The sequence below is a fragment of the Dreissena polymorpha genome, chromosome 10 (genome assembly GCF_020536995.1).
Source record: "Dreissena polymorpha isolate Duluth1 chromosome 10, UMN_Dpol_1.0, whole genome shotgun sequence".
Lineage (NCBI taxonomy): Eukaryota > Metazoa > Mollusca > Bivalvia > Myida > Dreissenidae > Dreissena > Dreissena polymorpha.
The window spans coordinates 8,106,432-8,120,684 of NC_068364.1; the positions used below are offsets into that span (position 1 = coordinate 8,106,432).

At 35.1% G+C, this 14,253-nt stretch overlaps 1 protein-coding gene across 1 annotated transcript; it reads right to left on the reverse strand.

Annotated features, from left to right (window-relative positions):
* Nucleotides 1-1,357: 1,357 nt before the first annotated feature.
* On the reverse strand, nt 1,358-12,901 carry LOC127847995 (protocadherin Fat 1-like). The gene is made up of 13 exons (XM_052380263.1): nt 12,734-12,901; nt 12,259-12,419; nt 11,793-11,936; nt 11,147-11,269; nt 10,143-10,322; nt 6,477-6,664; nt 5,528-5,753; nt 4,643-4,786; nt 3,549-3,763; nt 3,034-3,206; nt 2,568-2,618; nt 2,309-2,358; nt 1,358-2,090 (listed from the first exon to the last, which is right to left on the reverse strand). Exons 3-13 carry the CDS (start codon nt 11,836-11,838, stop codon nt 2,035-2,037), a joined length of 1,452 nt encoding a protein of 483 aa, XP_052236223.1. The 5' UTR covers nt 11,839-11,936; nt 12,259-12,419; nt 12,734-12,901; the 3' UTR covers nt 1,358-2,034.
* Between the last annotated feature and the right edge of the window lie 1,352 nt (nt 12,902-14,253).

The window sequence follows — 14,253 nt, forward strand, 5'->3', positions numbered from 1 at the left end:
GAGTTTACTTTTATTGTTAATATAATTACATTGTATTGTATTGTATTGCTTATTGTAATATAAATGTAGCTCTATTTGTTTATTATGTATTTCATTGCAATGTTTAATTATTGCAATTTGAATTAGTTATTCATAATTGTTTTTGTATTATTTTTCAGGCCATCATTTTCAATATTATAAACATCTATAAAATAAATAATATATAAGACAACCCACTTGTGTTCTCTATACACTACCCGGCTACATTTCATCAGCACCAACCACAACACCGTATATATTTTTTTTCTTAAAGAATTTTCTCTTTTTATGTCTTGATGTGTTCCATGACCACATCTAAAGTTATTAACCCACGGACTCTAGATGAGTCAATATACGCTCCGTGATTAACCTAACATTAAAATTTACTGATCTAATATGACAAATACCTGATCTGTGCAAGGAAAGAAACACGTGTTTATGTGCGAGATTGTGACAAATATATGATGCGTGCGGAGAAATAAACCCGTGTTTATGTGCGAGCTTGTGACTAATATATGATGCGTGCGAGGAAAGAAACACGTGTTTATGTGCAAGCTTGTGAATTATACATGATGCGTGCGAGGAAAGAAAAACGTGTTTATGTGCAAGCTTGTGAATTATACATGATGCGTGCGAGGAAAGAAACACGTGTTTATGTGCAAGCTTGTGAATTATACATGATGCGTGCGAGGAAAGAAACACGAGTTTATGTGCGAGCTTGTGACTAATACATGATCTGTGCGAGGAAAGAAACACGTGTTTATGTGCGAGCTTGTGACTAATACATGATCTGTGCGAGGAAAGAAACACGTGTTTATGTGCGAGCTTGTGACTAATACATGATCTGTGCGAGGAAAGAAACACGTACGTGTTTATGTGCGAGCTTGATCTTCTCCAGACTGAGAGCTCATAATTTCTTTGGCAATTTAAAAACAAATTACCACATGTAAACATTATGTGCAGCTCGAGTGAAATCCTATGCCCGCATTTCATAAGCCAATGTCAAGTTTACAAGTTAATAATCAATATGGGCATTATATAATTTGTCCGCATTACTTTACTAAATAATTTATCAAGCAATTTCTTATTTACTTGTCACAAAGAAACACCATGTGGCAATGGAATGTCGAGCAGAACACCTTTTCCCACATCTCAAATGTCAAAGTCACACTTTCATGTAAAATTTGGCTTGATTCAGGATTTAATAATCATATCTGGAAATACAAATCATGTTCATAATCAGGCACCTAGTTGCCTAAAATTGCATTTTACTCAAAACATGTTATTATTCATTGTATGAATAAATTACTAAATACAAAATCACAACAAAAACAACACATATCTCTCAAAGATTTAATTGTGTACAAGTGCATTCTCTTAATATTTCAAACTTTTAACAGAGAAAAGATACACATCACACAATCGGTGCAATGCAGGTGATGTTTGAATAAAGGTTTACAATTCTAGGCAAGAAATTACTAATAACATGCGCGAAAAAATGTCACATGATGTGGGAGGAGATAATTACATGTATAGGATTAAAGGGTGTGTATGCAAATCTTTTTTTTTCAAAATCTGCAAATGGAAATGACAATATAATCTGAAATAAGACTGGTGAACATCTTTAAAAGAAACTCTGAAATATCTTACACATTAACAAATAAGAATATTGATGTTTTGCAACATTAATTAGTGTTAATTAGTGTTTCATGACAGTGATTACAAACATGTTTTTCTGAGAGTTGTCTGTTATAAAGTAATATTAAGATGATATAACAAGTTTCTGCTCAGCCATCGATACTTGTATTTGAGCTTCAAACCATACAGAAAAAAAACTACATGTAGTTTCTGATTAAATGATATCCAACTATTTGTTAACATTGACCTTTCTGTCATTTAAAGCAAGAATACATCAGCAACATCTACTCAGTATATCATCGCAATAATTTTAAAAACATCTTTTTTATGTGCAGCATGCATCTCCTACGGACCTGTGATCAAACTACGGACCTGTGATCATATGCTCGGGGTAACCAAACCTTGATGAATCACGCCGCCAATGTCATGTGGGCCTGAAAATGCAGTTAACGCTTGTAGCAATATCAATTATATGTTCAGTTTATTTATTTTAATAAATTATTTTTCTGGATATGTATTCAGTTTATCCAGATAACTATAAGTTTGTCGAGAGTGCAATCAACATTACATTTTAAAGAGAGTCCTCTGACTACCAATGCTACGAATTCACCAACAACCGCAGTGTCGTCAGCACTTTGATTGTAATACTCACTGCTGTGCCAAAAGTCGAACTTAGGCCGATCTGGTGGCGTAGCTGGTTGTCTGTGTAACAGAAACACACGGAAAAAAACACATTATAATCCATGTGATGGTTTATGAATTAATAATATAAAATATATTTGAATAAGAACAAAACAACACATATTATGCATAGAATGTTGTTGCAGTCCGCTTTTCCAGTTGCATCCAATGAATTTTTAAACACAAAGTATAATTTCCTATTCACAGCAATAAAAGATTCGATAACTTACGGCTTGATCTTGCGATGTTGCGAAGACGGTGAAGAGTGTGGGCTAGATTTGCTGAAACATTAGAAATGACGTCATATAATGTATGGGCCTCTTTGACGCATGTTTCGGTATATACAACGATATTCAGCATTACATGTTTTCTGGTAAACAGGTCAAGTTGTTTTTAAACTGTAATAAAGCAGTTAAAAATAATAATTATTAAAACAAAATAAGCATAGCTCATCATATGTAATATCTACTATTTTATTACGTTATGAATTGTAGTTTTAAGTCAGATATTAATACCACACAGAATTTAAAGATGAAACAATAGCTAAAATAATACAATAATTGTGTTCGTAAAGTAAAAAATTAAATATAGTAAAGTTACCATTACATGTATATTAAAACTATAAAAACAGCGCTAGTCCCTAGTTTTAAAGATAGTCATGAAACAAGCCTAATACCCCGCGAAATATGGACTTGCCTTTCGTTTCCGGAACACTTTCTGTACGCCAGAAATGCGGCACCACCGGCGAGAAGCATACCAAGGAAGCAGACGAGAGTCACAAGTACGATGTTGGGCGTCTGCTCCCAGAATTCACCTGATGTCGTTTCCGTTACCGTAGTAACTTCCGGTGCGAGCGTAGTTCCGTTAAGCTAGATAATAGATTGACTTCTAAAATATGAAATATAATTTATAATCATAAGTTATTATTATTTTAAGTGTTGTTGTTGCTGTAATCCAGACCGGCAGTTTCCACTTACAGTGGATGTATATATGGCCTATACGAACAATTTGTTTACCAACTCCAACGTGTACAAACTACGCCAATTACATGACAACGTCCAGACCTGACTACTAGACTGGAGGAGAATGGCAGTGGAAATATAGTAACGACCTATTAATAATCGCCAAACAAGTTATGTGGCCGGGCTGGAAATTGAACACGCGATCATCGGATTTTTATTCCACCTCTACCCGTCTGTTAACGTCCTTACCAAATAGACAATATCCACTGTCATTGTCGCGGCTAGCGGGGGCTGGCCCATATCCGCCGCCGTCACTAGAAATCTGTGGATGTCACCTGGCGTCATGACGTCACTTGCAGACACTGTCAGCGTTCCAACGCCATCAGGAGTCCAGTGAAAGAAGGCGTCAGATCCGGCCGTCACTGCTCTGTACGTGAACACTATCACAGCGTTGTTCCCGGAATCTGGATAACGTTAAGCATAGCGCTATTGCATGGTCATGTTCTTGCATTTGTTGAACGTCGATATTTGCCCACTTTTAACTGTGGCAACGATGTTGATAGTGTGAATAATTTTATCTCGCAATACTACTTCTGCTACTGCCACTGCTACTTCTACTACTACTACTACTACTACTAATAATAATAATAATAATACTAATAATAATAATAATAATAATAATAATAATAATAATATTAATAAAAATAATAATGAGAATAATAATAATAATAATAATATTATTACTATTATTACTAGAGATCTACTACTACTACTACTACTACTACTACTACTACTACTACTACTACTACTACTACTACTTCTAATACAACAACAACAACAACAACAACAACAACAACTACTACTACTACTACTACTACTACTACTACTACTACTACTACTACTACTTCTACTACTACTACTACTACTACTACTACTACTATTACTACTACTACTACTACTACTACTCCTACTACTACTACTACTACTACTTCTCATACTATTACTACTACTATTTATACAACGTACACTACTTATACAAATTACTCCTTAAAGCACTAAAACACCTTCACTACCATCACTTTAACCACTACAACTTATACTAGTTTTACTATTATTTAATTTTTTATCTCAGTTGCTATTTATCTAAATATTGTTTTTCTTTTACGAAAATGACGAGTATAGTGTTTCTGATAAAGATGGCGGCGACGAAAATGAAAAAGATGATGGCGATGACTATACAGATGATCACATACCTCATACAGCTATTTAGCTTGACGACAATTTATTGCGGAGCTAAAGTGCACAATGTTCACACTACAATACACAATCGACCATATGTTTACCTCGATCAGTGACGGAATTTTTCAGTTGCATAACGGTGGTGCCTAGTCCGTCATGTTCGTAGATTGTCTTTACGTACGAGACGGCGGAGAAGGACGGAACGTTGTCGTTGACGTCAGTTACGGTTACGCTGACGGTGGCAGTGCCTTAGTGAGAAGAACATACGAAAGTGTAAGAAGATTTGTAACCACTATGATGAAAAAAATTACAGTTAATAATTGTTTCTTGTTCTGAGTAAACTGGGCTAAATTCATGTGCGTAAAGTATCGTCCCAGATTAGCCTGTGCAGTCCGCACAGGCTAATCATGGACGACACTTTCCGCTTTAATGGTATTTTTAGTTTCAAGGGAGTCCCTCCTTACCGAAAATCAAGTTGAGGCGGAAAGTGTCGTCCCTGATTAGCCTGTGCGGACTGCACAGGCTAATCTAGGACGACACTTTACGCACACGATTTTAGCCCGGTTTTCTCAGAACAAAACACATATGTGTTACTGAATAAATGCCACCCCAGGACTCACAACGCCTCAAAAAGTCATTAAAGATTTAATAATGAACTACGAGATACTGTCGAAGAAGTTTTTTAACGAGTTTTTTAATGAATTGATATTATTTCTGAGAAAGATTATCATTGATGCCAATTAAAAAACACTGCGATTACACATTATTCTTTATATTTAAGAATAATTGTTTTGTTTTTTATCTATCTTTGGCTCTAGGCAGAGGACTGGACGACACACGAAACACAACGAACGAAGGAGAAAAGGTTTTCTCAAACATGCTATCGTTGTTTTTCATATGATAATTGCACGTCAGATATATTTTAACATGAAAATACTTCCTTTTAACACAGCAGAATATTACGATTGTTGGTTAAAAAATATTCTCACATGTCCTTAGGCGAAGATCGACGCCAAGTATCAGTAAAGTGACGCTACTAGGGTGAACGCCAGTGTCGACGTTATAGTTCAAAGCATGGGTAATAACTCCGGTGGACTGATTAATTGCGAAATAAGTACTCGCGGCAGTTGACGTCTTGACGATTTCGAACGTCACAATATCACCGACATCAACGTCTTTGACGTTAAAGTTTGGATCGACGTTATTCGTAAAACTCTGAAACAACAACTTGGATGCGTCACAATAAGTTTTTTTCAGCAGCTTCCAGTCTAAACACTAATGGTTGTTTATGATTCAATAAAAGGCAAGTATAGTGTAACGGCTCGAGAAATAGATATATACAAATGGGGATATGTGTGCCTCGTGAACACGTTTTTATTATAAAATCTTTAGGTAAATTAAGTAGGAACGATGCAAAGCGGTATAAAAGTATTTCAACTAGAACGTTGTATTCTCCGTTTTTTGCTACATGTGTATTTGCCATCGTTTCAGGACTAATAAAATATATGAAGTATGAATAATGAACTTATGGCACTTTGTTCGACGCGGCCTCGAATCATCAAAGTGCGAGCAAAAGCAAAAATATACAATGTTTACCTCACTTATTATTTTCTACATTTCACACATGATCATATAAAACAATTCCCTATTAAATAAAAACGCATTATTGTGTCTTTGATGTTACTCTCGGTGTTAACATATTGAAACACGCAATATGTAGAGCCAGTTGCAACGAATTAATACATGTCTTTATATTTTTATCTTTAGCGAAATGAAGTTGTCAACGCAAAATGATGTCAAACTTTGAATCGATATGCAAGGCTTTTTTGTTTTTGTATATTTTTAACAACGTTGTCATATTATAAGCTTACTCGAAATATTCCTCCATATGTTCAATAAAATATGGTTTGAAGTGAAAACTTATAAAACATATCTTACATTTCCTTCGTCCAGAGAAATGTAATACAAGTCAGGGGTGAAATCACACGCTTCGTTGACGTCAAGGACGTTGATAGTTAAATTGTATGGCGCAGACGTCGCTAAGTTGGGGTCATACGCATAAAACGTCACCACGAAGTAGTTGCACTCTTCGTAATCAAGCAGGCTATGATGCTGTCTTAGCTGGGCTAGAAATAATTTGAGTTTTAAAACATATCTCATTAATAATATTAATAAACTCACTCGATTCTTCACAAAGTGCACGTGGGCTTACAGTCTATTCGTAACCTTGTTAACTCGTACCCAAATCATCCCGTGCTATTTTGTTGGCTCGTACCCAAATTTATAGTCAATAAAAAAAATTACATACTGACTACGGACGGATGAGGAGGTGAACTAAATTAGGTTCTCCAGATGTTTCGTCACTGATTTCTCGTGACCTCTATGCCAATATCGGGAAAAAAACACGGCAATTTTACAATTTGGGCGACATGTGCATACACCAAGATATATTAAGTGGAAGAATGTTCATGTGATCATAATATTTATATATTATATTATGCATATGTGAATCTATAACTCACGCCGGGTATGCGAATACTTCGTTGACGGATGGCACTTCACTAACAGAGAACAACAAAAGCCACGCGCGAGAGGTTAGTTCTTCAGCTTTTTGTATTTATGTTCTGTTTATTTGGTTTTTAGACACAGAACATTGTTTGTGTGATTAATGGTATAGCACTTCGTATTGCGAAGAAAGAAATTCGCGGAAAAACGGTGAATTATTAAAAAAAAACGATAAAATTCCATCGATAATCAGCATGAATGGAATGATCAGTACATATTTTAACAAAATAAACATACTTGGAAATAAATCAAGAACGTGCTTACTATTCGAAATAAAAGATCAATATATCCAGTAATGTTACAACATGTTACATTTTAGTTTACTAATGTATTTGAGAAAATTCAAATGTTTTAAGAGTCGCATGCACATTTTTCATCTGCACTTCGTTTACCGATCATCTAAAAAAAGCAATGGCACTTCGTTTATCGACATCTAGACACTTTTTTTCCAGATATAACACACTCGTTTTTTGTGAATCAAAAATGCAGAATTCGCTGTGGAATACTGTTAAAGTAAGCAGGCAATAAATAAAAATGTATGTTCTTAGTACGCAAATAAAAAACGAATTACAGAAGCATGTTCTTATCACCTTGAAATATGATTATGATTTGGTATAAATGTGAAAGAGAAATGTTAAACAAATTGGATATGTCTAATGAGTGAAATCTATATGACCATATATTTTGAATAACGTTCTAAACGGTTGATCTAAAGCATTTATCTTTATGTCCAAATGAAGGTACTAAGGCTATTTACTTATATATTAGATAGCATGTCATGAATTATCACTCTTCTTAAACTGCCTCTCAGAGATTAATATCAGCAGCGATGCAGGTCCGAAATTCTATTGGAACTTTTTGGCTCCATGCCAGGAAACGAAAATAGAAATAAAAGAACGGGCGGGGTCAATTTAATCACACGACAGTGGTGTAAAAAGTTATGTAGGTGATGTACAATAGAAGCACCTATACTTCGAAAGAGTCTTCTTATCCATGGGTTCAGATCCTGTGAAAAGACAAAACAAGAATACATTTGAAAGAACAGACGTGACGAATACCCCCACATGCCGCACTGACACAGAATATTTTACGTGTTGTCTTCACACAAAAACAGCGGACACCATGCTCAATGTTTAAAACGCACTAAGTGACCCGTGACTTAGTTTTGACCCCGCATGGCCCATGTTTGAACTTTGCCTAAACATCATCAAGATACAACTTCTGACCAAGTTTGGTGAATATCTGATGAATACTACTTGAATTAGAGAGCGGACACCATGCTGAATGTTAAAAAACGCACCAAGTGACCCCGTGACCTAGTTTTGGCCCGGCATGGCCCATGTTCAAACTTGGCCTAGACATCATCTTAATACAACTTCTGACCAAGTTTAGCAAATATTGGATGAGCACTACTTGAATTAGAGAGCGGACACCATGCTGAATGTTTAAAACGCACTAAGTGACCCCGTGACCTAGTCTTCGACCCGTCAAGACCAATATTCAAACTTGACATAGACATCATCTAGATACCACTTCTGACCAAGTTTGGTGAAGATCGGATGAAAACCGAGAGAGCGGACACTTAATACGGACCGACCGACCGACAGACCGACAGACAGACAAGTTCTATCCTATATAGCACCCTAAACTTCGTTTGTGGGGGTATACTAAGTACTGACTCCATAATATGACATTTAAACATTTTATGTACGCATTCCTTTTTTCCAAAATCAGTTGTTTTTACGATTTAATTTTACCCGTGTTTCTTTAAACTCAACCAATACAGTGATTTCGGGTCAGGTGAATCGCACTTCGAGCAAACGTTAGCGTTGCGTAAAGGGAAATGCTCCCTATAAGCAGGGCTCAAAATTAAGGGAGTTTTACCATTCTCTTTTTAATTTTGTTGCTACGCATAAGCATCGTCTTGATGATGCGATTCAAATAAGCACAACCGACATAGGATTTTATGAAGAACAAATGTGTATTTGCCTCATAAAGACCCATTCACTACCGTTATCTAGAGCCCTGCTATAAGTAAAATTAAACACGATTGTGTTGATCCGCATTATCCGTTGTATTTTCATTTCTCTGAATCTCAAGTTACCAATAAAAAACAAGTTCATTATGTACACATTTATTTAATTATAAACATTATCTTATTTGAAAATTGCAATTATAATAAACATAGTATAAATTAATAGTAATGTGATTTTTGAAAAATATATTTTCAAAATGTTTCGTATGAATAGCCATAATATAAATAAATGCATTTAAGGTAGAAGATACAACTCAGTTATTAGAGTGCCCGCTTTGTTGAAAGTCTCCGTAATCTGAAGTGCCCTTTATCGGTAAACAAAGTGCCTGCTACTTGATGTATGCCACCTATTACAACATGCACTATCTTTGTTTATATTTCATTGAATACTATCAAAATTTCAGTATTTGAAGCACAGTGATTACTCTACATGCAGGAATAGCAAACAATTTCTTGCAATAATTCTAAGTAGTTTTATTTTGTTAAAATGTTTACTGTTCATCCAGTTTATGCTGTTTTCCAAACGAATTTTCTATTTTTGGGGCAAAACTGTACCATTCTTCCGTGAAATTGTGTATTCCCAATACAAAAGGATACACCATTTATCAACTTGACCATGTGTCTTGTCTTAAAAACTAATCTTTAGGATATAACTTTAAATAAAACAGAGGAACTTACCTCTCGCGCGTGGCGTTTGTTGTTCTCTGTTAGTGAAGTGCCATCCGTCAACGAAGTATTCGCATACCCGGCGTGTAACTGATTATATTATGCATTGTGAAGAAACAACGATCTCTAGCGCGTTTGCCTCTACTTAAAAATTTGCACTGCGCAAAATCTCACAGGTTAGGTAAGAAGTAACAGAAGTGCGGGTACAAAACGTAAAAATTCGTTACGAGTTAAGCTGTATATTTCTTTTTCTGTAACTACTAGAATAGAAACGGTTTTTATTCTCTGTTTATAAGACGTACAGCTAGTACATGTAGTATGTTAAAACATACACTTACTAGTATTAAAGTGCATGTAGAACTTGTTCTTCAGCGCGACTGGATCGACGACGAAGTACACGTAGACTACGTCCCTGGGGTCATCCGTGTATACTGTGTACAAAACCGTGTCGAATTGGGTGTTCTCGTTGACGTATATCTCAGCGGGAAGATTCCGAATCACTGGGACGCTGTTCACGTCTGCAATAGGAAACAGACGCTTGCCGAAGTATCAATATAACAATATGAATTAATATGCAATGTAAAAAAATCATACACATATGACTTTTTTTCAACATTTATTTTTTTCACATTCAAACGAATATTGTATAAGTGCTATAATACTTGTATAGCAGGATACTTTTTTAAGACTCGTACGAAAACGTGGTACTTTCCGACGAATAAATAACAACCGTTTATCAACATCATATGAGTAGTGTAGACTAATAAAAAAATGTATACCGGTATGTTGCATCTTTTAATGGAACCCAATATATTTAAGCTGGCTTTTATCCGTGACATTTAAATAAAAATGCATCTGTTTTCAAATTAATGTTAATGGGTCAAATAATACATAAAAGGTTTTAACTTTCAATTATTAACTGTAACACTTACTGTACAACGACACCATTGATTGTAACACTTAAATGTACACCAACAACCATTCACTGTAACGCTGTTAACAGTACAACGACAACCATTGACTGTTACACTTAACTGTACAAGACGACAACCATTGACTGTTACACTTAACTTTACAACTACAACCATTGACTCTAAGACTTAACTGTGCAACGACAAATATTGACTGTTACACTTAACTGTACAACGACAACAATTGACTGTAACACTTAACTGTACAACGACAACCATTGACTGTAACACTGAACTGTAAAACAACAACCATTGACTGTGACACTTATCTGTACAGCGACAACCATTGACTGTAACACTGAACTGTAAAACAACAACCATTGACTGTAACACTGAACTGTAAAACAACAACCGTTGACTGTAATACTTACTGTACAAGTTGATCTTCAAGTACCCAGTTGTGTTATCCTTGCCGTCTGAGGCTGTGATGGTCAACAAATAGCCGTTATGGACAGCATACTTCAAGTTTACCACTGTCATGATTTCACCCGTAGCTTTAACGAAATGAACGAACCAATCATACAGCATACATAAAGTGACATAGGCGGAATTGATATGGTGTACGCCTGACGAACGGTAGGTCAAGGGTTCGTTACGTTTCCGAGCACTTTCCAAGTGTACACAAGGTGAACTTTTCTCTGCACCAGCAAGATAGAAACCTTATTATAAAATGCAGTACATAATAAATGGTTAGAAATAAATTGCCAAACAACGAGGCACATAGCAAAGCCACCAAATACTTTTTTTGCAATAAACCGGACATGTGCAGACAACCATGAACCTTTGGTGGAAGTTCGGTCGAAATTGTCGTACATTAATTATTATAAGTTGTGCTTATTACTGAACATACAGCCAAACTTTAAACCAAATTTTAGGGCTATGATTTAAAAAAAAACACAATTAATTAAAGCGTGACATTGATTTACACAGGACATATAATAGATACACAAGAAGTATTTGATTATTATTATTATATAGCAAAGGCACATACGGCAATATACCATAATAAACACAGACCTGGGCTGATTTCAAAAAGTTCCGGGACTTCCGGCATTGACGTCATAGAGTAAGTCACCGACGGGCTGTCGACATCAGAGGTCAACACCGTATACACGTGAGTTCCGATCGATGTAGTATTAGCATTAATGTTTCTTTCCGCAGCTTTAATAAATCAAATCTGATTTTAAATAAAGTTAAGAAACATTTGCGTACGTTTTTTTAAAGAAGGAAGTCACTCACATTATTCAGACAAGTGATTGAATAGCTGTCACATAAATAAGCCTTTTATTGAGCAAGCCTGCGCTATATGACCTTTAATATGACATAATATCACGATTTTAACATTTCTACATGAAAATAACCTAAATAATATTAAACATAATATTAACCTATTGTATAGAGTTTTCGCCAAATTTAACAATCTTGTATAATTACATGTACGAAATAATAAACAATTTCAAAATGATTCAAAGCATATCGTTACTAGGCAGGTTTGTGAAGACCGGAGGGTAGTTAGGGATCACATAGACATGACAAAGGTCATGGATGAATAGCCTTTCTGGTCCCAGCAACGGACCATGACGTCATACGATGACGTTACTGCGTATTTGAGGTTAGGGCTGTTCAACACATGTAACTGGTAGTCTGAAAATTAGTCTTTAAATATAATCGCTGTTATATAGCAAATATGATATTTAAACCAAAGATTGCAAATAAAAGAAAAAAAATCGCAGGTTTACATAACATTTGTTAAAATTACTTTATCGAAAGTTAAGTTCAAATTGAATATTACCTTACAATTGTAATAACTGGTCATTAGATCTACGAATTTAAAAATAAAAAAAAAGGTAAGTTACAAATGATATGACAATTTAACGTTTCAACTAAAAAAATGTTTATACGGAGCTTGGTGAATATATATTTTGTTCGATAACGAAAAAAATTTTTTCTCGACATACCGGTACCGTTTTTCCAGAAACCAAATGCCGTTGTGTTTGGCGATATGGACTTCAGTGCACACGCGAACGTGTCGTTTTCCGCGTCATCGACGTCTAATGTTAACAACAGACGTTGGATGCGTCATTTTCACTTACGGTGGCTGACGTCACTTGGCTTGAAATCGCCGGGGGCTCGTTTGGTTTTACACTGATCTGGTGTTGTTGTTTTTTAAATTGCATTCAACACATAAAAAAATCCATAATGACATAATCATTATAATTGACAGCTCATTTGTGTTTAAAAATAAGATTGAAATCTCTTGTGTTAAAAAAATAAGGACCTTACAATACGATTTTCATAAATATTGTTTTACCTCTTAGGGCAAATGTACGCTAACGATGCATCAAAAGCAAATAGAAATAAACAAAAAACAACAGCAAAAAACAAAAACAATCAAAAACAACATAATTAACTTACGAGAATGGTAACGGTTGTGACGTCTCCAACATCGGCGATACATGTTACGTTGACGTAAAAAAATGAAGTGACGTCGTGATCCAGCGATACTCCTTCTAACAGTCCAAAATGAAAGGCTTTAAAATGAAGAAACAAGTAAGCCTAACAATAGTTTTAAGTGCCGAAGTATTTTCCAGGAAAAAAACGTTTAAGACAGTTTACTAAACGTATGAGATGATTTTACTATTATTAACAAAGAAAAAAGTAAGAATAAAAAATAAATACACCGAAGTAAAAATTATAAATTATAGTTCTCATTAATTGCACAAATATACATGAAATCGTGTTCGAATAATAATGATCATCGATTGAGTCTCGGCGTTTGACGACATCAAAATACGTGCATAAAGACAGGGATATTAATAAATCTCACTTACTATCCCCACGAGATCTCGTCAGTTTAAATGTTCCAGCATCACCGCTGTGACTGCACGTGACGCTGCCGGCGCCCGGGTCTGTGACGTCAAATTCGTCAAGAACGACGTAACCCGTTATTCCGTCAGCGACAACGATAGCGGAATCGACGTCGTCAAACTCTGGAGGCTGGATTTTGTGATAAAAAGTCGTTCATCAGCAAATAAAGAAAACCTTTAACATATTCAACGTGTTCAGTACAATGCGGATTAGTTATAATAATTTTCAACAATTTATGTTTGTTAGTAATTTTAAAGTTTCATTTCACGCGCATTTTTTAAAATACACGTTGCTCCTTTGTAATGTAATTTATTATTTTATGATATTTAAAAACCGTTACTTTTCAAATATTTTATAACATAAATACTTACAAGCGAAAGAACACGATGGAAAAACAAAACCGATAAAAGGGTGTGGGATAGAAAAGACCGAATTACGTCCATTATCGAATATAAACTAGCATCAAAGTGATGTTGTTACACTTGTTAATGAACACTTAGTCAGTAAGTAGCACATAGAAACTCAAATCAGGTCAGGAATCTAAGCCAATCGCCTTTGAACTTTATATTTGTCAAATGGCATCCTTTATTTAAACGTTTATAATTCACAT

What these genes read in the sequence shown, in the direction of transcription:
- LOC127847995 (XM_052380263.1), bottom strand. Translation starts at nt 11,838, where the DNA reads ATGACGTCAATGCCGGAAGTCCCGGAACTTTTTGAAATCAGCCCAG. An exon ending in ACTTTTTGAAATCAGCCCAG is followed by an intron (nt 11,270 to 11,792) that starts GTCTGTGTTTAT and finishes ATTTCGTTAAAG; the next exon opens with CTACGGGTGAAATCATGACA. An exon ending in CGATCTTCGCCTAAGGACAT is followed by an intron (nt 4,787 to 5,527) that starts GTGAGAATATTT and finishes CTTCTCACTAAG; the next exon opens with GCACTGCCACCGTCAGCGTA.